Here is a 27865-nt window from a genome sequence, read left to right as displayed (position 1 = left end):
GCAGCAGCAACACCGTGACTAATTAGCAGTCTGGTGCTTCTTATTGTGGAAATGTCTCTCCTTCTCCTGCTCTTTAAGTAATAGCAGAGCACCGAGCCTCTTTAAAATAGGAAAACAGCAGTACAGTCATACAGAAAATACAGGATCCAGCAGGAGCAACAGAAAATAAGGCGGACCAGGTTAAAATAAGCAGCAAATGCCCCACAACTCTAAAAGGTCCTTATCGTTCATACCTGGTGAGGCGGGGGGGAGGGTTGTGTGAGCCCTGAGGGGCTCTTGCTTCTGGCTCCAATCACCCAGCGCGGGCCAGGCACGACACACTCCAGGGACAGTGTCGGGTGGGGAGTTTGACTGGGGCGGTACAGCTGTCGAACCGTAACGCGGGTGTCCTAAGGCGAGCTCAGGGAGGACAGAAACCTCCCGTGGAGCAGAAGGGCAAAAGCTCGCTTGATCTTGATTTTCAGTATGAATACAGACCGTGAAAACGGGGCCTCACAATCGTTCTGATTTTGAAAAGAGGAGAGCAGGTCTGGTGGTAGCAAGCAGGACTTGTCCCCTTTGCGAAGCAGGGTCCACCCTGGTTGCATATGAATGGGAGACCAGAAGTGTGAGCACCACAAGATATTCCCCTCAGGGGATGGAGCCGCTCTGGGAAGAGAGCAGAAGGTTCCCAGTTCCCTCCCTGGCAGCATCTCCAAGATAGGGCTGAGAGAGACTCCTGCCTGCAACCTTGGAGAAGCCGCTGCCAGTCTGTGAAGACAATACAGAGCTAGATGGACCAATGGTCCAACTCAGTTTATGGCAGCTTCCTATGTTTCTATGTTCCTATGTCCCCTCAGTTCCTGGCAAAGACAGGCTGTGCACCAGCTGGGCCTCTCGGGGGAGGGCATTCCAGAGCCGGTGGGGTGCCACAATGGAGAAGGCCCTGCATGCACCACCGCCTGTTTTGCTGCGGGTGGCAGAGAGACTTGTAGAAGGGCCTCCAATGAGGATTTTGATACCCAGGCTGGCTGGAGTGGTCACTGTTTAAATCTGCTCTGCCTCTTATTGAAAACGGGACCCTTTCCTGAGGGAGGGAGGCTGTGCGCGAGTTTACCAATGAACAACACAGTCCCTTTGGGCTCAGCCCCTCTCTGGTTTGTCTTCCACGTTGCAGGTGAGGAGGAGATCACCTTCCCTCCCACGTACCGGTATGAGAGGGGCTCCCGTGATACCTACGTGTGGCACAAGCAGAAGCCCACCGGGGTAGGTGCTGTGGAATGTGGGAGGCCTCCCAGGGTTGGGCCATGGGGGCCCGTTGCCGGTGGGTTTGTGGGGGGGGGGAGTGGTGGCTGGGAGAGGCCCCTGTATTTGCAGTGGGGCTTTCTCTGGTGAGGGCAGGGAGCTGCTTCACCCCATGTTGGTTCCCGCCCTCTCCACGCGACCCCACAAGTAGAATTAGGGGAGGGGTTGGTTGAGTATGTGGATGTAGTAGTGGGGGTGGCTTCCTGGTAATTCGGGGCCCAGCTCACCTGTCTTCCCTGCTCCTCCCAGGTAAGAACCAATGTCCCCTCATGGTGTGATCGCATTCTCTGGAAGTCCTACCCGGAGACCCACATCAACTGCAACTCCTACGGTGAGTTCTGCGCAGCAGGGTCTGGGGGGGGGGTAGTCTAGCTGTCTTCTTGGAGTGGCTGCAAATGGCCCGTTCTGCCTTCTGCAGCATCCTGAGACGTTGCAATCTCGAGTTCTGTTGGCCCCTTTCTGCCCTCTTTCCTCCTTCCTGCCCGAAGCTCTTTGGAGTCACTTGCAAGGGCTCTTGACCAAACTCCTCCAGTTCAAAGTGGGGAAACGAGTGCCCTGCTGAAGGTCTGTGGACCGCCACAGCCCTGGGGTGGATTTTTTCCCCATCCTGCTTTCCTTAAGGCTAGTAAGCTTATGAAATCACCCAGTTGTGTGTGTGTGTCCCTATCTGGCAATGCCCAGACTGATTTGGACCAAAATTGGCACAATTGTAGGGACACAAAGGGACACCTCAGGGGTGTCGTTTGTGATGATGTCATCCACCCCAATTCAAGACGGGGGGCATGTGAATGTTTGATGGACAGGTGGGCTAATATGTGAAGATGGTTATTCTCAATTAAGATTATAGTGGAAGGAAAGTGGGCAGATCAGTTCTCAACTGGTCCATTTGTTCCTTCTTTCTCTCCCCCGCCCCCGCCTCACCACTCCAGGGTGCACAGATGACATTGTAAGCAGTGACCACTCCCCAGTCTTCGCGGCCTTTGAAGTTGGAGTCACGTCCCAGTTTGTTTCCAAAAAAGGTACCACTATAGAGAGGGGAAAGCTGGTGAGGGCAGGCAGGGAGAGAGGTGCTGAGTGGAGAATACCGTGGGGAGCACCTCCCCCCCCCCGGACACATAAAACGGGTCCTATCCGTTCCACGTTTCCTCTGTGGCCTCCTTGGTTGGGCCTCTGTCTCCCTCCCTGTTGCCCTGGGACCACACCAGGATGGCTCCCTCTGATGCTGCTCTCTTGATACTTGTTGGGGGGAGGGGTGACCCCTAACTTTCTGGCACAGAGGCTCTGCCCACCATCCCCATGCAAAACGCATGGCTGGACACAGAGTGAGAGGGTGACTGTACCACATGCACTAGTCCTGCCTGAGATGCTTTTGGTGCCTGCCAGATAGTCGGCCCCAGCCCAGCTGGTGATGCAGATGGCTCTGGGTCCTGGCCAAGAGAGCAGAGCTCCTCCAGCCCTTAAAGAGAGGCTGCTGTGGCTTGGTAGTCTGTCGCTTCTGCCTTTATTATTTATTTTATTTTATTTTATTTATGTTTTTTCTTTATTGAATTTATATACCACCTAGTATAGAAATCTCTAGGCGGTGTACAGAATAAAAACATAAAACATTTAAGATTTGTAAAAAGATAAAATCATAATAGATAAAAACACATTAATAACATTAAAATTTTTAAAATTGAAGTCAGCAGCCTTACTCAGTGTGGGATCCATCATGCCCCGAAACAGGAGAGTTTGGCCTCCCAGGTGTCTGGCTGAGCAGTGGGGGTGCCTCTCCCGCTCCTGCTTTATCTTTTAATATGCTTTGGAGACGCAGCAGCAGTGGGGGTCTTAAAGGTAAAGTGTGCCCTCGAGTCAGTGCCGACTCCTGGCTCCCACAGAGCCCTGGGGTTGTCTTTGGTGGGATACAGGAGGAGTTTGCCATGGCCTCCTCCCACGCAATATGAGATGATGCCTTTCAGCATCTTCCTATATTGCTGCTGCCCGATATAGTACCAGCGGGGATTTGAACCGGCAACCTTCTGCTTGTTAGTCAAGCATTTCCCCGCTGCACCACTTAAGGTGGTATAGTGGGGGTCTTAGGGGCACTGAAACTTGGAGCAAAGCTCTTTGCAGATAGTCAGTTACAAGAACAGCACTGCAGGTGCAGATGGTGGGTCGCCTCTGGGTGCATGTGTAAGCACAGGAACTTGGGTGTGTTTATTTTCTTTCTTTCTTTCTTTCTTTCTTTCTTTATTAGATTTATAGCCCGCTCTTACTCCAAGGAGCTCAGAGCAGTACACATAGTTATGTTTATCCTCACAACTACCCTGTGAAGTAGGTTAAGCTGAGAGATACATGACTGGCCCAGAGTCACCCAGTGAGTTTCATGGTTGAATGGGGATTCGAACCTGGGTCTTCCTGGTCCTAGTCCAACACTCTAACCACTACGCTATGCGTTGCAGAATTGGACACTCTTTTGAATGTTCACTGTCAAACTCTTTAAATGTTAAATACACAAGTTTCTCGCCTTTCCTGTCGCAAAGACTGGCCTGGAAATGCGGGCACTGCCTAAGCCCTCAGATGCTGTTGGACTACTACTCCCATTATCCATGCCTCTGGTTGTGGTTGTGGGTGATGGGATTTGTAATCCTAAAAGGGTCCAGGGACCCGAGGTTGAGAACCCCTGGCCTAGGATGTGTCATGGGGTGGGGTGGTGGCCTGCCCCACGTAATCGGCCTCCTTCCCTGCCTCTAGGTCTCTCTAAGTCTTCAGACCAGGCTTGCATTGAGTTTGAGAGCATCGAGGCCATTGTGAAGACAGCCAGCAGGACCAAATTCTTCATTGAATTCTACTCCACGTGCCTAGAAGGTAGGGGTGTGTGTGGGGGGGGGTTTGGGGGGGGTTGCCAGCTCTGACAGCCTCGCTTCAGAGTGACCTGCTGTTGCTTCTGGGCCCCCCTCGGCAGGCGCCACTTTGGCAGCATCCGCTTAAGTCCCTCTGGGAGCACAAGAGGCCGTTGGGGCTTGCTGGCACACTTGCTAGTCCCACATGTATCCCATGACAGGAGTGGGTTTGCTGGTGAGAAGGGAGGAGCCGCCGCACACACAGCCCAACTCTGGCCCGCCAGTGTTTGACATGGTGCAGCAAGATCTCGCAGGGTGCCGAGATGGGTGGGGAAGGTCTGCATTGCACGCAGAAGGTCACAGGAAGCGGCTGTCTACTGAGTCAGGCTGTTGGTCCGTCTAGCTCAGTACTGTCTGCTCTGGCTGGCAGCAGCTCTCCAAGCCTTCAGGCAGGAGTTTCCCTCAGCCCGACCTGGGGATGCTGCCACCAGGGCTTGAACCTGGGGCCTTCTGCATGCTCAGCAGGGGCTCAACCACTGAGCTACAGCCCCTGCCCCACCTGGTCCCAAGTTCAACCCTTGGCATCTCAAGCCCAGAGGGATGTGGGCTAGCAGGTGGTGGGGAGGGGGCCCCTCTCTGCCTGACCCCCTTGGAGAACCTGTGGGAGGAAACAGAGGAAACAGTCTGGAGCTCGGTGGATCCTGGGTTTGGCTGGCTGGGCCCTTCCCCTCGGAGCTGCCTTCTCCCAACCCCAGAGTGGCAGAGCATAAGGGAAGCGGCAGGTTCGTGATGGGAAAGACCTCCTCCGCCTGGTGAACCTGCAGAGTGGCTGCTGCCGGACCAGGCCCATCCATGGCCTGACTCAGTGGAAGGCAGTTCCGTGTGTGTTCATCCAGGCTGGGCTACGTTTGCCGAGGGCGGTGGTCGCCTCCTCCTGTGCTGGGCTGGTCTTGGCTTGCTTGGCTCTTTGGCCTCTCGTGCCTCTGCCCAAAGGGGGTGTGCTGGGCTCTCCACTTTGGCCAGAAGCCTTGGGTGCGAATTAGAATCCTTTCCTTGAGCCAACAGGTGTGTCAAGAGTCTGTTTAAACGTTCAGCCATTCACATGGACGGGGACTTGGGGGCAGCGTTTGCAGACAGGCTTGGCTGAACAAACACACCCAGCAGTCTAAGGGCTTTAACTCCCACACTGTTCCTGCTGAGGGTTGAAATGAAAGGGGGGCTGGAGGGCAGGAGAGGGTTGTGGCAGGGATCCTCTGCTCTCCACCCCTTCGCACATGGGAATGGTACCCACCAGTTTCCTTACAGAAGGCAGAACAACTCGGGAGTATTTTCTGCACATTCTGCTTCCTGTGGGAGAGATGCTGAGTGTGAAGAGTCTGTGTGTGTGTGTGTGTGTGTGTGTGTGTGTGTGTGTGTGTGTGTGTACGTGCACCCTTACACTGTGCAGCATTTGCTCATGTGAACGCAAGCATAGTGCAGGTCTGTACCTCTCCAGTAACTTTGTATTCTGCTTTCCTTGACCTTCAGTACACCCAAAGTGTACTGAAATTAAGAATTAAAATCAACGGCGCTCCAGTAATTCTCTTCTGCTCTTCCCCCAGAATTCAAGAAGAGCTACGAGAACGACTCCCAGAGCAGCGACAACATCAACTTCTTGAAGGTGCAGTGGTCCTCCAGGCAGCTGCCCACGGTAAGCAGACTCCTCTTCCTCTCACCCCACCCCAGCCCTCCCTGGGAAGAAGCAGGAGGCCAGCTGGGACAGCACAGGACACATCTAGGGAGGGCTGTTCGCGAAACCGAAGCACGACTGCTCCCTTTAGCAAGCCCCTCTTCGAAATGTGTCGCGCGCATAGGTTGGAAACATCAAGAAGTGAAAGCCCAAAGCTGCTAACAAGCCAGGTGGAACAGAAGATCAAAACCCATGTTTTGACTCGAAAAGGAAACAAAAAACCCAGGACTTTATCAGCAACATTGAAGCTGCTAACTGGGTCCATCCAGCTGTCCTCCAAGACTGAGCCACCTTGATCTGGCATCTCAAAGGCACGAGGGAAGGAGCGAGTCACATGTCCCAGCGGGTGGGCGTGTCCAGCAATTTGGGTTTCGCTGCAGTGGCGATCCCATCCTGCACTGGCACCCAGGGGTATAGGTTGCTCGTTGGCAGCTGCAGGACAGAAATCCTGTATTTGATGTCATACGCAAGGGGGCATAGTCACCAGTGGCAAGACGAGCATTCATGCCTCTGAGTGCCAGTTGCAGGGGAGTCACAGCAAGAGAGAAGGCACGCCCTCCACTCCTGCCTGTGGCTTCCAGCGGCATCTGGTGGGCCACTGTGCGAAACAGGATGCTGGACTAGGTGGGCCTCCTTGGGCCTGATCCGGCAGGACTCTTCTTATGTTCTTATGCCTGCTGCATGCGGTGCTTCGTTTCCAGGCTGTTGGGGTCAGGTCAGATGTGTTCTTTCTCTGCATCACTCCGATCAGAGAGAGGATGTATCCCACTGAACTCCAATGGCGCATGAGCAAAGCACCGTGTGTAACAGGCAAAAGGGCAGCGCGCATGGCTCAGGGAGGGCAGAGGCGGACGAGCGACTCTGGTGGCCCCCAAAAGGTGTGGGGGGAGAGCGGGGTGAACCTCTGGTGGCCCCCAGAAGTACCCGGGGCCATGGTGGCCGGGGGGGGGCACTCGTACCCCCATGCTCAGTGGTGGCCACACGCCTGTTGGCACCCTCTCCTACAGCAGACAGTAAAGGCACAGGAAGCAGAAGCACCGTGCCAAGCACAGGGAGGCTCAGCCAGTGACCCAGCGATGCGTTTTACCTGTAGCCGTGACAGAGCCATTTGATTCCTCTGCCCTACAGCTCAAGCCGATCCTTTCTGACATTGAGTATCTGCAAGACCAGCACATCCTCTTGACTGTCAAATCTTTGGATGGCTACGAATCCTATGGTAAGGAGCTGGCTCGTTTCTCCGGGGGTCAGAAGCCGGCAGCTGCTGCTGCTGAACGCTGCGCACTGTTGCCCTCCAGTGGCTTTTGGAGAGATTTCCGCCCGGAGGTTTGTTCTCCATTTAGGCTTCCTTGCTTGCTGCAGTGGCACAGAGGAGCCAAAGCACATTGCTGGGGAGCTGGTTGGAGATGCGACTTGGCGTTGCCAGGCCATTAGAGGCATAGATTTGTGGGGCGAGAAGGCACCTAGGAATACCAGACTCTTGGTCTCTATTCTAGACCAAGAAAGGAAGGAGAGCTGGTCTGGGGGTGGCAAGCATGAATTGCCCCCCTTTGCTAAGCAGGGTCTGCCCTAGTTTGCATTTGAAAGGGAGGCTACATGTGTGAGCACTGCAAGATGTTCCCCTGAGGGGATGGGCCCATAGTTCAGTGGAAGAGCATCTGAGGTCCCAAGTTCGCTCCCTGGCAGGATCGCCAGATGGGGCTGAGAGAGATTCCTGCCTGTAACCTCGGAGGAGCCGCTGCCAATCTGTGAAGACAAGAGCTAGAGCTAGCGAGACCAAGGGTCTGACTCGGTATATAGCAGCTTCCTTTGTTCCTAGCTCAGTATTGTCCACTCTGACTGGCAGCAGCTCTCCACGGCTTGAGGCAGGCGTTTTTCTCAGTCCTACTTGGAGATGCTTCCCGGGAATGACTGGGGACCCTTCTGCATGCCAAGCCGATGCTCTACCCGTGAGAGCGACTCCTTGGTGGGTTCTGCCCCTCGCAGGTGGTCTTCTAGCCAGCGCCCTGCTCAGACCAGGGATGGAGTCTCTGCTACAGCCTCGCGGCAGGTGCCTGCCCAGCCTCTCTCTGACCTAAGAAGAGCCCTGCAGGATCAGGCCCCAGGCCTTTCCTGCCCAGCCTCCTCTTCCCCACCAGATGCCTCTGGGAAGCCCCCAGCCAGGCAAGGAAGGCGTGACGCCCTCTCTCTGGCCCCTGCTCCCAATTTGGAGGCACCTGCCCCTCTGAGCCGGGAGGCAGCCCGTGGCCATCAAGACGGGTAGCCACGGGCCGTCTCTTGTCCTCCACAAACTTGCCGCGCCCCTCTTACAACTCCCTAAACCAATGGCCATCCCCACGCCATATGGCAGCGACCTTGCAGTGCTGATCTGCTGGCGTTTGTGTTTGCTGCGTGGATTTTAAGATCTACAGGCGGCCGTGGGGTTTGCGAGGAGCGTGGGTGTAAAAACGGAAACCGAGCCGAGCGGTGTAGCTTCACAGCAGCCCTGTGAGGTAGGCTGGGTGGAGAATGAGTGGACGTGCCCCAGGCCGCCTGCTGAGCCGAGTCTTGGCTGTGGGCCTCCCTGCTGGCCCTGGCCCTAGACTGGCCCAGCTCTGCCCCATCCTCCGCCCTGCCTGGCCTCTCTCTCCGGCCTCCCGCCCAGCTGGCGTCTCTCTCCTCCTCAGGCGAGTGTGTCATTGCCCTCAAATCCATGATCGGCAGCACCGCTCAGCAGTTCCTCACCTACCTGTCCCACCGGGGAGAGGAGACGGGCAACATCCGTGGCTCCATGAAGGTCCGGGTGCCAGCCGAGAGGATGGGCACACGAGAGCGCCTCTATGGTGAGCGGGAGAGGGGAGACCCTGGGGGCCCTCGCCGGCCCTCTGAGCGGGAACCCCAGGCTGGCGGGGCTGCTGGGCCAGCCTCTTTCCCAAGCCAGCGCTCTGGGCTGCCCAGCCGGGTGGGATGGGGTGGGGTGGGGTGGGGCAGTGCCCCCCGCCCCCCACCTGTGCCCAGTGCAGCTCTGGCACAGCATCCCCACAAGCCTGTGCGTCTCTCCCCTTGCTACAGAATGGATCAGCATCGACAAAGACGAGACAGGAGCTGCCAAAGGGAAGCTGCCGCCTCCAGCATCGCGGACTAACCTGGAACACAGCAAGTAAGGCTCCGGGGAGGAAATTTAGGAGTGAGGAGGCAGAGCCGGAAATGCGGGAGTCAGGCAGGCTTAAGCACCCACATCTGTCTAATCTATCTATCTAATCTATCTATCTATCTATCTATCTATCTATCTATCTATCTATCTATCTATCTCTGTTTAAAACACTGATATTCTGCGCCCCCTCCCAGTACAATTGAGCCACCAAATGGGGCAGTGGGGAAGCAACCTGCCTAGAGAGCAGGAGGCTGTTGGTTCGAATCCCTGCTGGTGTGTTCCCCAGAATATGGGAAACTCCTCTGTCGGGCAGCAGTGGTCTAGGAAGATGTTTAAAGGCATGACCTCATACTGTGCGGGAGGAGGCCATGGTCAACCCCTCCGTATTCTGCCAAAGACAACCCCAGGGCTCTGTGGGCGCCAGGAGTCGACACCGACTCAAGGGCACGGCCTTTTCTTCTCCCTTTCCCCTTGCCTGTGCAGTGGTGCTCGAGGCAGCTCACAGCGTTTTAAAAACCCAAGCGCTGGTTCTCGTCCCAGCCATCCACCCCAGGGCAGCTGGGCAGGAAAGGAGTTGGGAACGAGGGTCCCAGCACAGAGCACAGGCAGCTGCCTTGCAGGGCGTCAGAGCCGGGTCCCCCCTCCTCTGGCTCCGTCTGGTCTGCCCTCCCTCCGGGGCTTCAGGCCGGCGTCTCTCCCAGCTCCACCTGGAGTTGCTGCCCAAGATTGCACCTGGGACCTTCTGCGAGCAAGGCCGGGGCTTGGCCATTGTGTCCTCCTTCTCCCTGTTCCCCACAGGGCCCTGGCGACTAGGGATGAGGGGAGTTGTAGTCGGCTGGTGGGCTGCATAACGGAGGGCTGTCTCCACTGCAGGGCCCAGGCTGTGGAACTCCCTGCCTCTATTCCAGGTGCAAAACTTCATAGTTCCAGCTGGGCTGTGAATGTGACTTTTTTTTCTTTTGAAAGTGGTTCAAGAGAAATCTGCCTTTGATGTCTCTGATGCAAGGTGGGAGCTAAGCAGATAATGAAGTAGCACCCACTGGGGATGTTGTTATAGTCTCCTCTGTGGGTAGCATGCAAATGCCAGGCACCCAGCACAGATGCCAGGCTCCGTCTCAAAGGGTGCCCGGGGCAGGCCAGCCGGCTGGCAGTTTTCCACATCCCTGATCATCCAGTTCACGCTGCTGCCCTAAGGCAAGGCATCCTGTGAAGCCCTGGGGGTGACCCTTGGCCGTTCCTCAGAGCCTCCGTCTCCTCTCTTGCTAGATCCGTCGGGAGGAAACACTTCCCTGCAGATGCTGCAGCTGTGGCCACCTGTCCCATTGGGAAGCTCTTGGACGACCTGGAGAAGTCTAGTGCCCTCACGGCCGGTCGCCCCCTGGCCCCACATCGTGGCACCTGCAAAGAGGAGGCCTCACACAGCAGGTGAGTGGACTGCAGAGGGGCAGCCCCATTGGATGCCTTGGAGAGGGGGGAGGGAGCTCCCGGACACCCTTATCCGCGGTGGAGCGGTGCAGCCTCATGGTACGTCTGGCGCACCTCTGCTTCCTTCGCGCTTCTTCAGTGCGCAGCCCTTTCCTGGGGCCTTTGCGCATGCTCCCTGCCACTCTCCACATCAGCTTCAAGCTTCTGGTCCTTCCTAGAGCTGGTCTAGTGCTAGCAACCATGAATGGTCCCCTTTGCTAAGCAGGGTCTGTCCTGGTTTGCATTTGAATGGGAGACTGCATGTGTGAACCGTGGAAGATCTTCCCTTGAGGGGATGGGGCCGCTCAGGGAAGAGCCCCTGCCTGCTTGCACAAAGAAGGTTCCAGGTTCCTTCCCTGGCAGCATCTCCGAGTCAGGGCTGGGAGAGACTCCTGCCTGCAACCTTGGAGAAGCCGCTGCCAGTCTGTGTAGGCAATCCTCAGCTAGTCAGACCAAGGGTTGGACACGGTAGAAGGCAGCTTCCTATGTCCGTGGTTCAAGAGCACTCTGCTTGAATATCTCCTCCCTTGGGGCTCCTTCCTCCTCAGTTCCTCGGCTCCATAGAGACGTGTCTCTGTCCTGGTGCCGGCTGCTTCTGGGACTGCCTCCCTTCCTCAGGCCTCTGCCTCCATCCCACCAACAGCTGACCTATAGAAGCTCCCCCAGCCCATTTCAAGCCCCCCAGGTTTTGTCCTGTCCCTTGGCAGAACTGTGGGAGGTCCCAGAGGGAAGCCCCTCCTTCGTGCCAGACGGTGCCTGCCTGTCTCTCGCCAACTTTGCTCTCCCACTCAACTGCCAGGCTCGGCAGCTTTTCTCCAAGCCCCGTGGAGACGCTTGTGACTGATGGCAAAACCAAGAGGCGTAACGAGCGGCCTTTGGATTTCAGGGAGGGGTCTCCAAGCACGTCCGGGGACCCCAGGTTGAGAGCCCTTGACTGAGGTGACGAGCCTCCAGGAGGCCAATGGGCTGCTCTGTGTGTGGTGGACAGCAGAGTCCCTGCTGGCTGGCCCTGGGCAGGGTGTGGGGGAAGATCCTTTCCTTGGCATGTCTGTTGGGCAGGGCAGGGCCCCCCCCTCGCCCCCACTTCCTGCAGAAGGGGAGCTCAGAGGTGGGGAGGGCTGAGTGGAGAATAATGAGCCCCTTGGATCTGAGCTCACCGTTGAGGCTTCCTCCGCTTCTGCGGGCAGAGGAAGGGCTCAGCTGCCTCCCCCCTTGTGCCCCCTCACCCCCCAGGTCCAAGCCAGATGCCCCCCCGGATCCCGAGGGTGGCCCCCTGAAGAACAGCTTCAACAACCCGGCCTACTACGTGCTGGAAGGGGTCCCCCATCAGCTGCTGGTGACGGAGCTGCCCCCCACCATGGTGGCCAAGCCCCCAGTCCCCAAGAACAAAGTCCAGATCACGGTCCCGATCCAGCCGGAGCATCGGCGCCTGCAACAGCCCCCCGCCAGGGTGGAGGAGAGCTCCGAGGAGGAGGAGCCGGGGGTCCTCAATCTGCCCCCCCCGGACTTCCCGCCCCCACCGCTGCCCAAGTCCGTGGAGTTGGATGCCGCCGCCGCCGCCGACAACGCCTTCTACACGCCGGTGGGGGGCCGAGGGGAGGAGCCGGGGGCTGGCAAGTGCCGAGGCTCTGTGGCCTTCAGTGAGCCCCTGGAGGCCAAGCCCCCCAAGCTGCACCCCCGGCCAGCCCCGTCCCTGGGACCCGGCTTCCTCCTGGAGTCACCCAGCGCCTCACCGGTGCCCCCCGGGGGCCTCCGGGACGACCGCTCGTGCTCCGTGCTGCAGATGGCCAGGACGCTCAGCGAGGTGGATTACTCCGCTGGAGGAGGAGGAGGAGGAGCTGGGCAGAGCAGGGAGCAGCCGGGCCGGCCCCCGTCACACCCCCTGACCAAAGTGAGGCTGGATCTCCCCCACCGGTGCCTGCACCCTGACTACAGCCGCCCCCTGGCCTTCCCACCCCGCTCCATCCGCGAGAGCATCGAAGAAGACTTGGCCGAAGAGGTATGCTCTGGAGAGGGGGACTGGGGGAGGGGGTGGGGGTCGAGGGGAGGCTCTGCTGGGTCCCTCCTGGCTCAGGCAACGATGGTGGCGAGATGCAGCCTCCCCAGATCCACCTGTGTGTCCCTCTCTGAGCTGGAGAAGGGAGGCCAAGAACCAGCGTTGGTGCTGAGTTGGGCAAGTAGATGAGATCCCAGAACTCCCGTTCTTGGCCAGCTGTACGGGCTGCCTGTTGGCTGCATCCAAAATGCTGCTGCTCTTGACCTTTAAAGTTGTATACCGCTTGAAACCTGCAGGATCCAACCCTGTGCACCCCCATATAAAACTGCCTGCGCATTATGATCTGATTCTGAATCCTTGCTTTGAGTTGCCCTGCCTCTGGATATACAGGGGATCGGGGTCTTTTTGGTGGTGGTGCCCACAATTTGGAACTGCTTCCCCAGGGGATCTGCCTATCCCAATTTCTCTTTTGGCTTTTGCTAAAGAGGGAGGATTTTTTAAATTTCAGTAGACATCTTCTGGATGCTGTTTCTAAATGAAGATATGACTAATTTTTTTAAAAAAACGTTTTAGTGAGATGCTGTGACCATTGTACTGAGGCCTTTGCTCTTCTCTCTTCCTCACCCCCTTATCTATCACAAAAATGGCCTTGCATAATTTCTGGGAGATTTTTGCGTCTGTGTTGGGAACCCATGAAATTGCTTGGAATGATATTTGTTTGTATAGCATATTTTTATATCTCCCATGAATAAATCTCTGGGCAATTTACCATTTAGGACATACAAAAAAACCCGGTTCTTTACACAGCCTAGAACTAATCTATGGAACTCTCTGCCACAGGATGTGGTGGTGGCCACCAACCTGGATGGCTTTAAAAGAGGCCTAGACCAATTCACAAATACAGCCACAGCTGTTCGTCTTGGCTATAGGCTACCTCCAGGTTCAGAGGCAGGATGCCTCAGAATCCCAGTTGCTGGTGAATAACGGTGGGAGTGGGGGTCAGCCTCCCCCTCCTGCCTGTGGGCTTCCCAGAGGCGTCTGATGGGCCCCTGAGAGTCCAACAAGATGCAACAAGATGGCCCTTGGGACTGACCCAGTGGGGGTCTCCTTCTAGTCTGATTAGAATGCCTTTGACCAGTGGCGGAGCGTGACCACCAGTGGCCTCTGTGTGGTGGCAGCAGTGGCCCCGCTCACCCCGCGTCTGGCGTCAGAAACGGGGGCGTGCTCAGGCTCCGCTCGGCAGCAGATGGAGTCTAGCTCCCGAAGGGGCCACGCGGCCCTTTCGGGAGCTAAATGAAGGCTGCATTTGCAGCGCGGCCAGGAGCGGCAGTTCCCTGGGAAGATCCGCTCCTGGCCGCCTTTGTTTAGCTCCCAGAGGGGCTGCGCGGCCCCTGCAGGAGCTAGCTGGGCTGGCGCTGCGTTCGCCTTAAAGGCAGGGAAGAGTCACTCCTGGCCGGGCTGTGAATGCAGCGGCCCTTTGGCTCTGGGACGGGGGCCACGCAGCCTCCACTCGGGAGCTCAACCAGCACCCCCACGACTGGCATCAGACGCAGGGAGCATGTCGGGGCCTCGAGGCGCGGCCCCTGATTGGGCACGGCCCAGGTTCTTTGAACCTGCTGGCTCATTGGTGGCTCCGCCCCTGCCTTAGACCTCTTGGTTAGTGCAGCCAACCACCACCTGGAGCCCCCATGAAGGCCCGGTCAGTTCTCTTCTTGATTGGAGGGAGAAGGATCATTAATGTCCAATTCATTTGTGGATTTCAGTACTAAAAGAAGCGATAGCCACGAGCTTAGATGGTTTTAAAACGACAACAAATATTTATACACCACTTTTCAACAAAAGTTTCCAAAGTGGTCTACATAGAGAAATGATAAATAAGTAAGATGGCTCCCTGTCCCCAAAGGGCTCACAATCGAAAAAGAAACATAAGATAGACACCAGCACCAGTCCCTGGCGGGATGCTGTGCTGGGGATGGAGAGGGCCAGTTGCTCTCTGCCTGCTCAATAAAGAGAATCACCAAAGGTGCCTCTTTGCCCAGTGAGCCTTAGCAGGGGTAACTGCTGTCTCATCTCTCTAAAGGCGATTAGACACACTCATGGAGATGAGGAAGAGGCCTCTCCATTGGTCTTCTTCATGGGAGCTCAATGGAACCTCCATATTCAGGGGCAGTTGGCCGCTGAACACCAGCTGCTGGGGAGGAACAGCGGGAGAGGCCTGCTTGCCTTCACCTCCAGCTTATGGGCTTCCCGGAGGCATCTGGTGGGCCACTGTGGGAAACGGGGTGCTGACCTTGGGCCTCATTCAGCCAGGCTTCTCTTAAGTAAGGAGGAGAGTCAACACAGCTAAAGAAATGCTGAGCAAGTTCAAGTATATGACAAGTAATATTTGTTCGTTTGATTGTTTGTTTCTTAAAAACATAAGAACAGCCCTGCTGGATCAGGCCCAAGGAGGCCCATCTCATCCAGCAACCTGTTCCGCACAGTGGCCCACCAGGTGCCGCTGGGAAGCCCACAGGCAAGAGGAGAAGGCCAGCCCTCTCTCCTGCTGTTGCTCCCCTGCAACTGGTATTGAGAGGCATCCTGCCTTGGAGGCTGGAGGTGGCCCACAGCCCTCTGACTAGTAGCCATTGATAGACCTCTCCTCCATGAAGTTCTCCAAACCCCTCTTAACGCCATCCAGGCTGTTGGCTGCTGTCACCACATCTTGTGGCAGAGAATCTTAAATTTCTACCTTGAATCTCTTTCCAAAAGATATTCAGGCAGCTTAAGAAGCAAGGTACCTGCCCAGTGCGCTGCTTTCTGAGTGGCCTGCTGACCTGGGCTGGGGGTTTTGGTGCCCTTGGTGGAGTTTGATCTTGGTGTCCCCCAGCCGAGGCGTACGGAGTCCTGGCCTTCAAGTGAGCCGTGCAAGCTACTCCTTTGTGAGCTCCAGTGGTCAACCCCTGCAGAAGACCAGCGGGCAACTGGCCTGCCCTGGTTTGGGGATGCAGTGGGGGAGAGCTGCCGGTCTATAACGGGGGCAGAATGCTCCGGAGAAGGACAGATGCTGCGACTCATTTGGAAATCCAGCTGGAGGCCCTTCCTTGTTGGAAATGGATGCTGAGGCAGGGAATCCACATTCAGGAGAGGGCCTGCAGCTTAGGGGACTAGCTACGGATTGGGGGCTGAGGTGCAATGAGCAAAGAAGGGGAGAAGGTGCAGGCCCTTCGGGGAGCAGGCTTGCGCATTACATTCTTACACCACTGTGCAATACAAGAGGGAGGGAGAGAAATAATGGGCAGTGCTACGTCCTGACACTGTCTGCACGCCCCCCCCCCCCGCCCCATTTGGCGCCCTAGGCGTCTGCCTAGTGGTCGGGCCGGCCCTGCTGCTGATCCTGGCAGTCACAGGGCCGTTTTGCCACGTGTTCAGAGAGCAGCGTGGTCCAGACCTGATTCCCCCGGGGTGGGTGTTGCTGAAGATTGTGTTGGTCCCTTGGTGCCCCTGAGTCCTTTTTCTGGATGTCTCTCCTCAGACGGTCGGCCAGGACGGGCGCAGCAGCTCCAGGCAGAGTGAGTCCAGTGTGGGGGAGTGGCTGAGGGCCATCGGCATGGAGAGATACGAGGAGGGCCTGATCCACAATGGCTGGGACGACCTGGAGTTCCTCAGGTGAGTCTCCCCAAGCCTGCTTAGGAAGCTGCCTTATGCCGAATCAGACCCTTGGTCCAGCTAGCTCAGTATTGTCTTCACAGACTGGCAGTGGCTTCTCCAAGGTTGCAGGCAGGAGTCTCTCTCTCAGCCCTCTCTTGGAGATGCTGCCAGGGAGCGAACCTGGAACCTCAGATGCTCTTCCCAGAGCGGCTCCATCCCCCAAAGGGAATCTCTTCCAGTGCTCACACCTGTAATCTCCCATTCTAATGCAAACCAGGGTGGACCCTGCTTAACCAAGAGGACAATTTAAGCTTGCGGCCACCAGACTAGCTGTGCTCAGGCTGGCAGAGGCAAATGGGGCAGAGGCGCCTGTGCTCGGATCCAAAGCGGGAGATCACATGAACAAAGGGGCTGGATGAATGGGAGGCACCTGCTGGGCGGCGGAATCCAGAGTTGCGCTGCCGTTGGAGACGGTCATGCCCAGCAGGGTCTAGGGGTGTTAGGCACCATGAAGCAACCGGACATCCACCCAGCGGGCTTTGCCGTGAATGCACCAGGCAGGGTCAGGAACGTGCCACAAAACGTGGTGACGGCCACGGCCTGGACAGCTTTCAAAGGGGATTAGTCAGATTCATGGAGGAGGAGAAGTTTCTCAGCTTGAGCCACCGCACAGGGGAGTGGTGGAGGTACATGTAACCGTCCCTACCGCTCTGGGCACCTGGAAGCAAAAGTGGGTTACCTGTGTAATAAACAAATAAATAAATTACTGCTAGTCCTGACAGCTGAATAGAACCTCCATATTCAGAAGCAGCTTACCTCTGCACCCCGGTTGCAAGGGAGCAGAGCATCAGGAGAAGGGGCATGCCTTTTATCACCTTGGTGGGGGGGGAGGGGGGCATCCCAGCGGCGTCTGATGGGCCACTCTGGGAGTGAGGAGGCTGAGCCTTCCTGGTCCAGCTGGACTCTTCTGAAGGTGGGGAGAGGTATGGGGCTGACCAGGGAGTATTGGGGATGGAGTGAGGGAGAGCCAGGAGGGTGGTAGTAAAACCTGGGCAGGTCTGAGGCTTCCAGGGGGGCAGGGCCCTAGGAAAGGTTTTGCTGAAGTATCTGCTGGCCTTGGAGAAGGACTGAGAGAAAGGACTTAGAGCCGTGGTTCCCAGCTTTGGGTCCCCCGATGTTGTTGGACCGGAACTCCCACAGCCTTTGGCTATTGTGGCTGGGGATGATGGGGGTTGTAGTCCAACAACATCTGAAGACCCAAGGTTGGGAACCCCTGGCTTAGAGTGAGATGCTGTTCTGGACATCAGGACTAGCTTTGCAGAAGGCACAGAGATAGTCTCCCATTCAAATACAAACCAGGGTTGACCCTGCTTAGCAAAGGAGACGATTCATGCCTGCTACCACGAGACCTTCAGGACAAGATGAACAGCTTTCCAGGCCCCTCTGTCTTGAGTCTCAGCCGGACCCCTTCTGGAGCAATGCCTTCTCTGAATGATACTTGTGAATGGAGTGTGCCCCATGGACCAGCCGAACAGTTCTGACTCTAACTGACCAAGAGAGACCTATTAATGTCACTCATCATGCCTCTAGTGGCTAAAAGAGATTACTGCAGTGCTAGGAGTCAAAGTTGTAGAATTCTCATGCTCCTTGCAGAGGCCTAAACCTGCCCTTTTGACCCATCTGTGGGGCAGGAGAGGCAGGCCTTGACTGGGAATGGTTTGTTCTGCCTTCCGAGTGCCATGGCTGTCGCTGAGAGACACAGGCAAAGTGAGGAGTGGCCCGTGCCTGTTGAGGCCTCGGGTCTTGCACTCAGATGGGCCACGATGGCAAGTGTAAGTCTCTGCTGATGAGTCCAGTGCACTCTGCCCATTAAAGTGGCTGTCCAAGAATACCACCACCTCCATCGGAGTGTAGGCCTCGGCCTGGCTTTCCGCTAAAAATGGCGACCATGGCAACCTAGAAGAGGCATCTGCTGAAAACTGAGGAGGTGGTGGTGGTGGTGGTAAGGAGGTCCAGGGAAGCCTGTGAACCATGGCAGTGACATCTGCTGGGACCAATGATTGAGCGGTCCATCCTTGTGTTATCCGGGTGCTGAATCTCCTCTTCTGTTCCTTTCAGTGACATCACCGATGAGGACTTGGAGGAGGTGGGCGTGATGGACCCCAACCACAAGCTGCTCCTCCTCGAGCACCTGAGACTGAAGAAGTAGCCAGGCCTGCCCTTCCTGTCTCGGGGGCCTCCATGCCACACCCTGGGATGTGCCTCCTTCCTTGTGGCGTAGAGTCCTGTCCCGTCCCCCTCCCATCCTGTGTGATGTAGGAATGGCTGCTCTGCTGCTGCTGCTGCTGCTGCTGCTGTGGAGCCCAAAGGAGTCACCGCTCCCCCTGGAGGGGAGGAAGAACATCCAAGATGGTACCCACCTCTTGGAGCCGGGCGCAAACTGTCCAGGTGGCCAAAGACCTGGTGTGGGGATTCTGCTGCCCCATTTTTCTCCCGCTTTCCTGAAGGAAGGAATTGGGACCCAGCCAATTCGGAGGAAAGGAAAGGATAAGCAAGCACAAGTGGTCCAGGCCAGGGTCGCTCCAGAGTGGTCCAGGCTGAGCATTTCAGAACAGCAACCCCCAGCAGCCCCCACCCCACTGCCCTCCCCTGTGCCGCTGGTTAAGTTATTCTTATTTATTGCAATGAAAGAAGGATTCTGTTTTTTCCCTCTTCATTTTCCTCTTCCTTTCAGAGAGCAGCATTTTTGCCCCCTGCCCATGATGGCCTGTGCACCAAGCCTGATTTCTTGGGTGGGGATTCTGCCGATTAGCTCACCGGCCCCGGTCCTTGCACTAAGGATACCTGTGGGCTGGGCAGGAAGTGGCCAGCAAGTCTGGCCTGCTGCAGGTGGTTCATGGCCAGCCTCCAGTCTCAACAGCCCTCTTTCTGCAGAGTCATCCTGAGCTCCCACAGCAATGCCCAAGTAGCCCTTGGCTGTTCAGGCGCCTGAGGTGGGCCTAGATGTGATTAGTTGGGGTGTGAAGCCCCCCAAGATGGGATACAGGCAGGGCCAATTGGAATCTCCTCCTGCCAGCAAGTGGGCTTCCATTGGCTGGAATCCTCCAAGGACTATTTGGAATACTCTGGCTGCCCAAGACGAGCAAAGGATGTCCCCATGCCAGTTGGCCTCCAGGAGAGGGATTGTGGGAATACAGCCTCCATCTTGCCCCCCAACTGTGTCCTGCCACTGAGAGGCCTTTCTCTTTGTGACCAGCCCGCAGCAGAGAGGCCTCCCTCTTCCTCTGGAAGGTTTCTCTCTCTCGCTGCAGCCGCCAGATGGCGAGAACCGTTTGTTCTTTGGCTTTGGAAGCCTTTGGCCTTAGATGCAAACCCACCTGCAGCCCCTCACCCCAGCATCTTAACCATCCCATGGATGACAGCCTCCAGAATAACCTCAGGTAACCCCAAATGGGTGGAGGAGGGCACCCAAGGCCTCATGAAGGCCCTTGTGGCCCCAGAGGGGTTGGTTTCACTCCAGCACTGGGGCAGCTGAGCAACCAGCCCGGCCGCCAATCCAGCGTGGGCATATTTGACAGGAAGGCCTCCCTCCCTCCCTCCTTCCTGCCAGAAGACCTCTTGATGTCCCAGTGTAGCCAGTCAGACAAGACTGTGCGCCAGTCACTGAGGAAGGAGGGGTATGGCTTCAACACCGAGTCCAGGCAGTTCAAGATGGCGCCTGAGGGCCTCCCGGGTGCAAGGAGTGCAGGCCTCCTAGGCAGAGATGTGAGCACTTGCTGAGGGGAGGTGCACGTTCCCTCTGACACAAACATGCCCTTCTCTTCCACCGCGTGGGGGTCGGGCCTTGAGGCAGGTTGTGGCTCTGTCCTCCTTGCACCTGATCAGCCATTTCTGTCTAGATTGATTGATTTTTGGTGCTGGAGTTCAGTCGGCCTATTCCTGCCCCTTCCTTCCTTCCTTCCTTCCTTCCTTCCTTCCTTCCTTCCTTCCTTCCACAAGGTCCCTCCTTATGTGGGACTTGAAGGCCCGCATAGCAGGAGGTCATGGAATCCCACCACCCTCCCCATAGGTCCCGGGGCCCCCACTGTTTTTTTTTTAACCAGTGCACTCTTCCAACAGATTCATCTGTTCTGCTTGCTACTTTCCCTTAGTTTTGGGAAAGTCGTTGAGATGCCAGTGCTGGAGAGGGCCTGTTCTCCGCTCTCAATGCAAACCAAGGTGCCTGCAGAGAGCACCCTTAAGACCCAGGGCAGGTCCCTGGTCCATGAGAACCGAAGGCTAGAAATGAGGAGGCAGCTCATGGCCTCCAGCCTCTGATCGGCTCTTTTGCTCTTGGACAATTGCTTAATCACCCCGTGCCTTAGCTTCTAATAACAAGGAACCGGCAGGTGTGTGGCGGTGGGACACACCTCATCAGCTCTTTGGTTTGGAGGACCCAGCAGCAGTCTACTGGGACTCTCTCTCTCCCTGAACTCTCTCTCTGAAATGGAAATGAAGGATGCCTGCCTCTCTCTCTCTTTCTCTCTCGTGTTCCTCCTGCAATATTGTGGGGTGTTGCCGACAACTTCTCTGCCCTCTGCCTCTCTCCTTGCCTCCCTTCTGCTATTATTAGTGTTTGGTGTGAGTTTAACCCAACTAAATTCTACTGTTGTATCTCATGTATGGTTGTGTTGTTGTTTTTTTAATGTTTAATTTAATTGCTATTTGAAACTCTCTTTTTATGCTTCATATTTCATGGGCTGAGAATTGAATTGCAATGTGTGTGTCCCTCCCAAATGTTTGCGTTTCATGCCTTAGTTTTCCACATATTGATGCAATAAAAGGGCTGTTTGCTTAAATGCTGCTGCTATTTTTGCTGTCCTCCTCTTGTGTAACAGGATGCTGATCCTACAGAGTAGCTTAACCTGCAGACACTCCAGCAGTGATCTGTGCTATGCTGCCCAGTGGGGATCCTGGCCGGAAACCCACAACTGTCCTCCTCGATAAGCCAGGGAGAGACAGTAAGGTGTGTTTGTGTGGGGGGTGAGGGGCTCTCAGCCCTGGAGTCCAAATGCAGTTAGGCTGCAGAGCCCATCCTTCCTGGCTGCTGTAAGGAAGGCTGCCCCCCCCCACACACACACCTTGCCCATGCCTCAAGCCAAGAGATCACCAGTTGGGTCTGGCCAAGTGACAGAGTATCCAGATGACTCCCCCCCCCCCCCCCGCGCTGCAGCCAGCTGCTTTTACTCCTGGACCGACCCAGAGGGTGTGTACGAGCCTTAGAACCCCTCTCCAGGATATTCCAGGTGGACACACCAGAGTTCTTCAATAAATTAAGTTTATTTGGATTAGCATATTTTGCAAATGAGTTCAATAAATTACAGAACAGGGTTTTTATCTTCTTAAAAACAAAACAAAACCAGAAAAGAAAAAAGAAAAAAAGCTGAAGAACAGTCAGAGAGAGCATCCCAAGAGAGGTTACTTTGTGACCCAGGTGATGACACCGCTGCTCGGAGATGGAGGATGTCCGGTGTGCCTGCAAGGGGCTGCGATTGTAGCCCAAATGGCACCACATTTGGAGCTGAAGATGTTGCTCAACCTCACCTTCATCCAGTTTCCATGAACTGCCACAGCACAAGACGCCCCAGCTGTCCTGTGCCATTTGCTGCTGCCGCTGCTACCACCACACTGCTGCTTTTGCTTTGGGAAGTCACCAGAAAAACGAAAAACAAGATGGGTGGGTGATCCTTGTGCCAGGAGAGCACAGAGACGTGCTGGGCCAGTAGTATTATACTGCCTTTGTGGCAGTGGAGCCTCTGGCAGCTGAGCTGGTGTTTGTGGCTTGGTATGTTCTGTTGTGCAGGGAATTAACTTGTAGTCCAGCTTCCGGGCGGGAAGGGAAAGCTGTCAGTTTGGCAGGGAGTTGCAACCTCACAGGGAGGATAACTGGGATGTATGGAAGCTACGGGAAGGGAGCCCAGAAGCAAGGAACTTGGGGTAAGGATGCAGCATAGGCAGTGGACCGAGAAACGGTTCAGAAGGAAGTCGATGGAGGAGGAGGTGGGGGCTGGTTGGAGATAAGGCAGAGGGGCTAATGATCAAGAACTCTAAAAGGGCACAGACCAGGAAGGAGATGGGAATACTTGGAAAGCTGGCTAGAGAATTAGGTGGGTGAAGGTAACGGAGCAACATAGGCAGTCAGTGAAGCAGGGCTGGACCTGGAGAAAGCAGGACTCAAGGAGGAAGCAGGACACTGTGTGTGTGGTTAGCAGGAAGGGGCGTGGGGCTCCTAGGGCTGATGCCAGGGTGGCTCAGGCCAGGGCCTTCTAGCTGTGGCTTCATCAGGACCTGCCAAGCCCAAGGGGCCACTAAGGATGTGCACAAAACCAGTTTGCCTGGTTCGGTTTGAATTCGAACAAGGTTCTAACCAGGAGGGGGTGGTTCGGTTTTGGTTTTGCTCGAACCTCTCCCTGGTTTGGTTTGAATTTGAACCGTTTTGAACCATTTTGGATATCAAAAAATTGGTAGGATGGTAGCTGGCACCCAGTGGTACCTGCCATCCAAAACACAAAGCAATCGTACACTCGTATGGTTTTTTATGAATATTTGAAAGATTTTTAATTATTTTTCTCATAGGGTATACTGGGACCCGAACCAGCCCATATCCCCTATTGTGGAGTACCTAGGGGCACAAAAGTGGGGTGAGTGGTAGACAACCAGGGGTTCCTACTGTCCACAAAGTTCCAAGGCAATCGGACACTCCTCTGATTATTGGTGAATTTTAAAATTATTTTGGAATTCCTCATAGAAAATAATGAGGATTGCAGCAAATGTATAGCTTCACGTCAGGGAGAAAGGGGTGTCCAAGAGCAGAGTGTGGTGGGTGGTAGTGCCCAAGGGGGCCCAGGTAGCTATCAGAATTATTTGAAAGGAATTGGGCAAAGGGCTGATTTTTAAGTGATTTTTGAAGTTTATGTGTCTTTAAGGTTAGCAGATGAGAGTGGATTCATGGTTTGTCATTGAAAATTGTATATGCTACCAAAGAATCTACACTCAGAACACTTCAGAAACAACAAAACCCAGTACCCCATGGGTTAGCAACCCATGGATGTGGTTGGCACCCTCGCTCTGGGCCACCCCAGCACCCCCCAAGTGCAGTTATGGGGCTGCTGGAACCTACATTCTTCCCTATGGAGAAAAACCTTAAAGCCACTTGTGGGGTGCTGGGGTGGCCCAGAGTGGTGGTCTAGTACAAAGAGGGTGCCAACCACCCCCATGGGTTGCTAACCCATGGGGTACTGGGTTTTGTTGTTTCTGAAGTGTTCTGAGTGTAGATTCTTTGGTAGCATATAAGATTTTCAATGACAAACCATGAATCCACTCTCATCTGCTAACCTTAAAGACACATAAACTTCAAAAATCACTTAAAAATCAGCCCTTTGCCCAATTCCTTTCAAATAATTCTGATAGCTACCTGGCCCCCCTTGGGCACTACCACCCACCACCCACCTCTCTAGGACACCCCTCCCCCTCCCCCCGATGTGAAGCTATACATTTGCTGCAATCCTAATTATTCCCTATGAGGAATTCAAAAATAATTTTAAAATTCACCAATAATCAGAGGAGTGTCCAATTGCCTTGGGGTTTTGTGGGTGGTAGGCATCCCTGTCTGTCTACCACCCACCCCGCTTTTGTGCCCCTAGGTGCTCCACAATAGGGGATATGGGCTGGTTCGGGTCCCATTATACCCTATGAGAAAAAATATAAATAAATTTCAAAAATTCATAAAAAATCGTACGGGTGTCCGATTGCTTTGGGGTTTGGTTGGCAGGTACCCCTGGGTGCCAGCTACCATCCTACCAATTTCTGGATGTCAGAACTGGTTCAAACTGGTTTGAACCGGTTCAAATTGAACCACCCCCTGGTTCGGTTCAAATTCAAACCTGCAGCTTGAACCAGATGGCTGGTTCGGTTCGAATTTGAACCTTCGAACCACCCTGGTTTGAATTTGAACAGTTTTGCACATCCCTAGGGGCCACAACTCTTGGCTGTGATGGGTGGGTGGGTGGAGTGGGGAGGGAGGAAGGGAGGGAGGGCGGTTTTCACATGTAGGTGTGAAAACAACAGCAGCCAGTTCTCTAGCTGCAAGCATCTACCGTTTTACATGGGATCACAGCCAGAATGCATTTTTAAAAGACACTTATGGAAAGGACTGTGAATGTGAAAAAGGACTGGGACCACAAGGGCAATCTAACCAAACAGTGTGAGAGCCAAATGTGCACTGTGTGTGTGCACTCTTGTGGAAAGTGACCACTGGTGGGTCTTGTGTTGTGTTTACATGAACTACTGCTACGTCTGACTTAGCAGACTGGTCAAGCGATTGAGTTGGGAGGAGCAACTAACTTGGTTCTTCTGGGTCAGCTGAGTGTGTCCGGCTGAGATTTGTAAGCATCTTCTCCTTGGGTCCCCAGAGGACGATGGATTACAACTTCACCACCACCCCAGCCACAATGGGAACTGTAGGGTGAGCCAAGTGAGGCTGGGACATTCATTACTTGTTGAGGGCAAGCAGCTACCATGGCACTGAAGAAGAGACTGACAGTGGTGTGTCCAACGTAAAAGATCTCCCTAAGGCTTTGGGCACCATTCAGAGAATGGCTGGGGTAGCGAAGCCCCATGGAAAGAGGTTAGCCGTTAGTGTTCCAGTGGTCCCCTCCTTCAACCCCTTGTACCAGGTCCTCGGCCTGTCTGCATTGGCCGTGTCCCTTCTCAGACCCTCTTAGCTTGCAGCCTCCTCCATGCACAGGAGTCGGCAGCTCTTACAGATCCCAAAAAGGGAGTTACCAGGCAGCAGGGGGGAGGGCAGAGATGGGTCGCAGGGATGATGCAACTGGGTGAAGCGAGCCCCACACCGCAGCCTTCCCTTTCCCTCCTCCCACTACAGGATAAATCCCTAGAAGAAAAGCAGCCGTTACTTGAAATACTTCCTCTCCCAAGGAAAATCTGGATGTTTTTGTTTCCCCCAACAGCTCGGCTGCAAGCATGAGTTCCTCTTGTGCAGAGGAGGGTGGCAGATGGGAACCTGCTCCCCACTCCAGCCAGATCCTCCTCCACCACCACCACCACCACCACCAAGAAGGCATCCAATGTTGGCAGTGACCTATCCTGAGCCACTGCAGCATCCCAAGCACAACCTACGGGGAAGAAGATCTCCTACACAAGTGCCATTGAGAGGGACAGGAGTTTCACAGGACGAGGAGCACACGCCAGACCTCTTGCACAGTTCCCCTTCCTTTCAGTTGGCCTTGTGCAGGAGAAGGGGGGCCCTGTGGGGGCAGCATCCCTCCCTGTGGCTGATCCGCACCGTGGCCCTGGGACCCGCCTGGCTCCTGTGTGTCTTCTGCAGGGTCCCAGAGGTTGGGGGCTTTAGCAGCGAGACAAGCCGTGCGGCCTCCCCCCCACCCGGCATCAAAGGGCATCCCTACATGTGAACCAGTCCTGAGAGCTCTTTCCGGTTGGCCTTTCAAACCCTTCTGCTCCCACCCACAGCAGCTGTGCTGCCTTCACGGAGGAAGGGAGAGGTTCAAAAAGGCTCATTCCACCAGTGGCCATCAGCCGTGGCAGCCAGATCTGGCCTCCCTCCCCCGGAGGCAATGTGCCTTGAGCACTAAGCCCTGGCGGGGGCCGCTTCCTCCCCCTTGCTTCTGCTTAGGACAGGAGTTCTCAACCTTGGGCCCCCCCCCAGATGATGTTAGACTACCACTCCCCTCATCCCCAGCTACCACAGCCAAATGCCATTGCAGCTAGGGGTGATGGGGTTTGTAGTCCAATATCACGTGGGCTCCCAAGCTTGAGAATCCTGGCTGGGGAGCTTCCCAAGGCATGAGCTCACCACTGCTGGCATCCAATTGACCGGCTCCGTGGGCCTGCCTCTGATCCCTGGGTTGGTGCTCTTGTGAGAAGGCAGAAGAGACACAGGGCTGTTTCCTACCCTCTCACAATATCGCTGAGCTACAAAGCGACCCTTCATGTGGCTTGCTCAGGAAACGGTGCTGCCGTGGGGACTACGCCTGGGAACAGCCTCTGTGCTGGGTCTGTGGGAGGCCACGGCAGGGCCAGAGATTCAGCGGGAAGCCGGGATTCCTGCCAGACATCGAAACCAAATGACGGGTGAAAAGCTGGTGGCTGCACTGGGCACCTGTTGAGCCCGGCGTGGGCACCAGAGGCCAGCCTTTCCTAGCCCCTCTGACAGGCTGGGTTCTTTCCCAGTATGAAGTGCCCAGACCTCTCGTTGGATCACAGGGGGTGTTCTAAGCACCCGCTGAATGTAGCCCTCTCAGAGGCAAGGTAGAGATGAGAGCCCGGCGTTCTGGAACCGCACATGGTCATCTGTTGCGTCCAGCCATGGTCTCCGGTCAACTTGGCTTGGCATATTTCTGGAGCACTTCCTCCAACCAGGTGTGGGGAAAGCCTATCACTCTCCGTGCCACAGCTCAGGGCAGCAATCAGGCCAGGAGAGCCCTCCTCTTGCAGGCAGGCACGTTGGCACACAGTTCCCTCTTGGCGACCCCCAACACATTTCAGTGGGCCTCCAGCAAGCCAGCCTGCACGGCTGCAGATCGATGCACGGACATTTGGGTGTGACTATAGCCGGCACCAATGCCCATTTGGTAGGCTGAAGTGCCTCCGAGGAGAGGAGAGCAAGCACTGGGCACGCAGGAGGTCCCAGCGCTTGCAGTTGAAAGGGGGTCCTCCTCCAGTAGCAGGGGGAGGACTGACCTCTCTTGCCTGTCACAGTGGACAGCCCTGGGATCTCTGGACCAATGCTTTGAACTCAAGCAAGTTCTTCACGGGGAGGCTAATTTGCCTAGGCGCACATGTAGCCCTTTAGGAAGCGGGGAGAGAACCCACCCCAGACTAGTGCAACTTCTCCCACCACTCAAGAGCCATCTGAGGAGGGAAATTGACACATTCCAAGGCAGCTGCCCATCCTGGCGGGTCAAGTTCACTTGTCCATCGACTTGTGGGGCTACAGGGTGCAGCCGCAACGAGGCCACAGATCTGAGGCTGGATCAGGGCCGGTGCCACCCTTGCCTCACTGGGGTAATGGGGAGTTGATTGCTTCTTCTATCCCATGAGCCCTCCCCAAGCTTGGCTCCCCCACTGTTGTTGGACTACAATGCCCATCATCCTCAGGCACATGGGCCAACAGGATGTGAGGAGTTGTCCAACAACATCTGGGCACTCACGGCTGGGAGCCTCTTCCGCGCAGAGGTCGGGAGAGCACTGCCCAGCTTTTCCTGCTCCAGCAGACAAAGAGCCTTACCGACAGCTCAAGCTACCATATTGTGGTTGTGTACACACACACACACACACACACACACACACACACACCCCTGGATGTGTGTTTTAACAGACTGGAGGAACTGTTCTTATCTACAGAGGGCAGAATGCCCTTGTTAGTGGGTAAGAGGCCCTTTGACCACCATTCCAACGATGGCAATCTCGGGAAAGGTCTGTTTTCTCATGGGGACCTTGCAGAACCCCTGTGACCACGTGGGGTGGAGCATCTGCTCCGGCTGTTCACGGACAAAGCATCTAGTGAAGGCAGGGGTTCTCAGACTTGGCTCCCCCGCTGTTGCTGGAGTGCAGCTCCCATGATCCACAGCCACAAATGGTCTTTGGCCGTTGTGATTGGGGATGATGGGAGTTGTAGTCTGCCAGCAGCTGGGCAGCCAAGTTTGAGAACCCCTGATTTAAGTGTTGGGCAGCTTCTTACACCTCCATCCAGCCTCTGCTCCTAGTTCACATGTTTGAGATCCACCCAGAGA

At 55.5% G+C, this 27865-nt stretch overlaps 1 protein-coding gene across 1 annotated transcript in view; it reads left to right on the top strand.

Moving 5' to 3' along the window:
- INPPL1 (inositol polyphosphate phosphatase like 1) overlaps positions 1–20893 on the top strand; it is an 89470-nt gene extending 68577 nt beyond the window's left edge. Inside the window, exons 17-28 of the mRNA XM_053310259.1 lie at positions 1157–1245; positions 1534–1615; positions 2214–2303; positions 4018–4131; positions 5708–5796; positions 6964–7051; positions 8499–8654; positions 8884–8971; positions 10232–10390; positions 11663–12428; positions 15940–16073; positions 18174–20893. Of these exons, the coding sequence (XP_053166234.1) occupies positions 1157–1245; positions 1534–1615; positions 2214–2303; positions 4018–4131; positions 5708–5796; positions 6964–7051; positions 8499–8654; positions 8884–8971; positions 10232–10390; positions 11663–12428; positions 15940–16073; positions 18174–18264 (1946 nt within the window). The 3' untranslated portion in view covers positions 18265–20893. The remainder of the gene's footprint in view (positions 1–1156; positions 1246–1533; positions 1616–2213; positions 2304–4017; positions 4132–5707; positions 5797–6963; positions 7052–8498; positions 8655–8883; positions 8972–10231; positions 10391–11662; positions 12429–15939; positions 16074–18173) is intronic.
- The last annotated feature ends 6972 nt before the right edge of the window (positions 20894–27865 follow it).

The sequence above is a fragment of the Hemicordylus capensis genome, chromosome 3 (genome assembly GCF_027244095.1).
Source record: "Hemicordylus capensis ecotype Gifberg chromosome 3, rHemCap1.1.pri, whole genome shotgun sequence".
In the NCBI taxonomy this organism is placed as follows: Eukaryota; Metazoa; Chordata; class Lepidosauria; order Squamata; family Cordylidae; genus Hemicordylus; species Hemicordylus capensis.
Note: the sequence above shows the minus strand (reverse complement) of the source record. Positions and strands in the feature narration are given on the sequence as shown.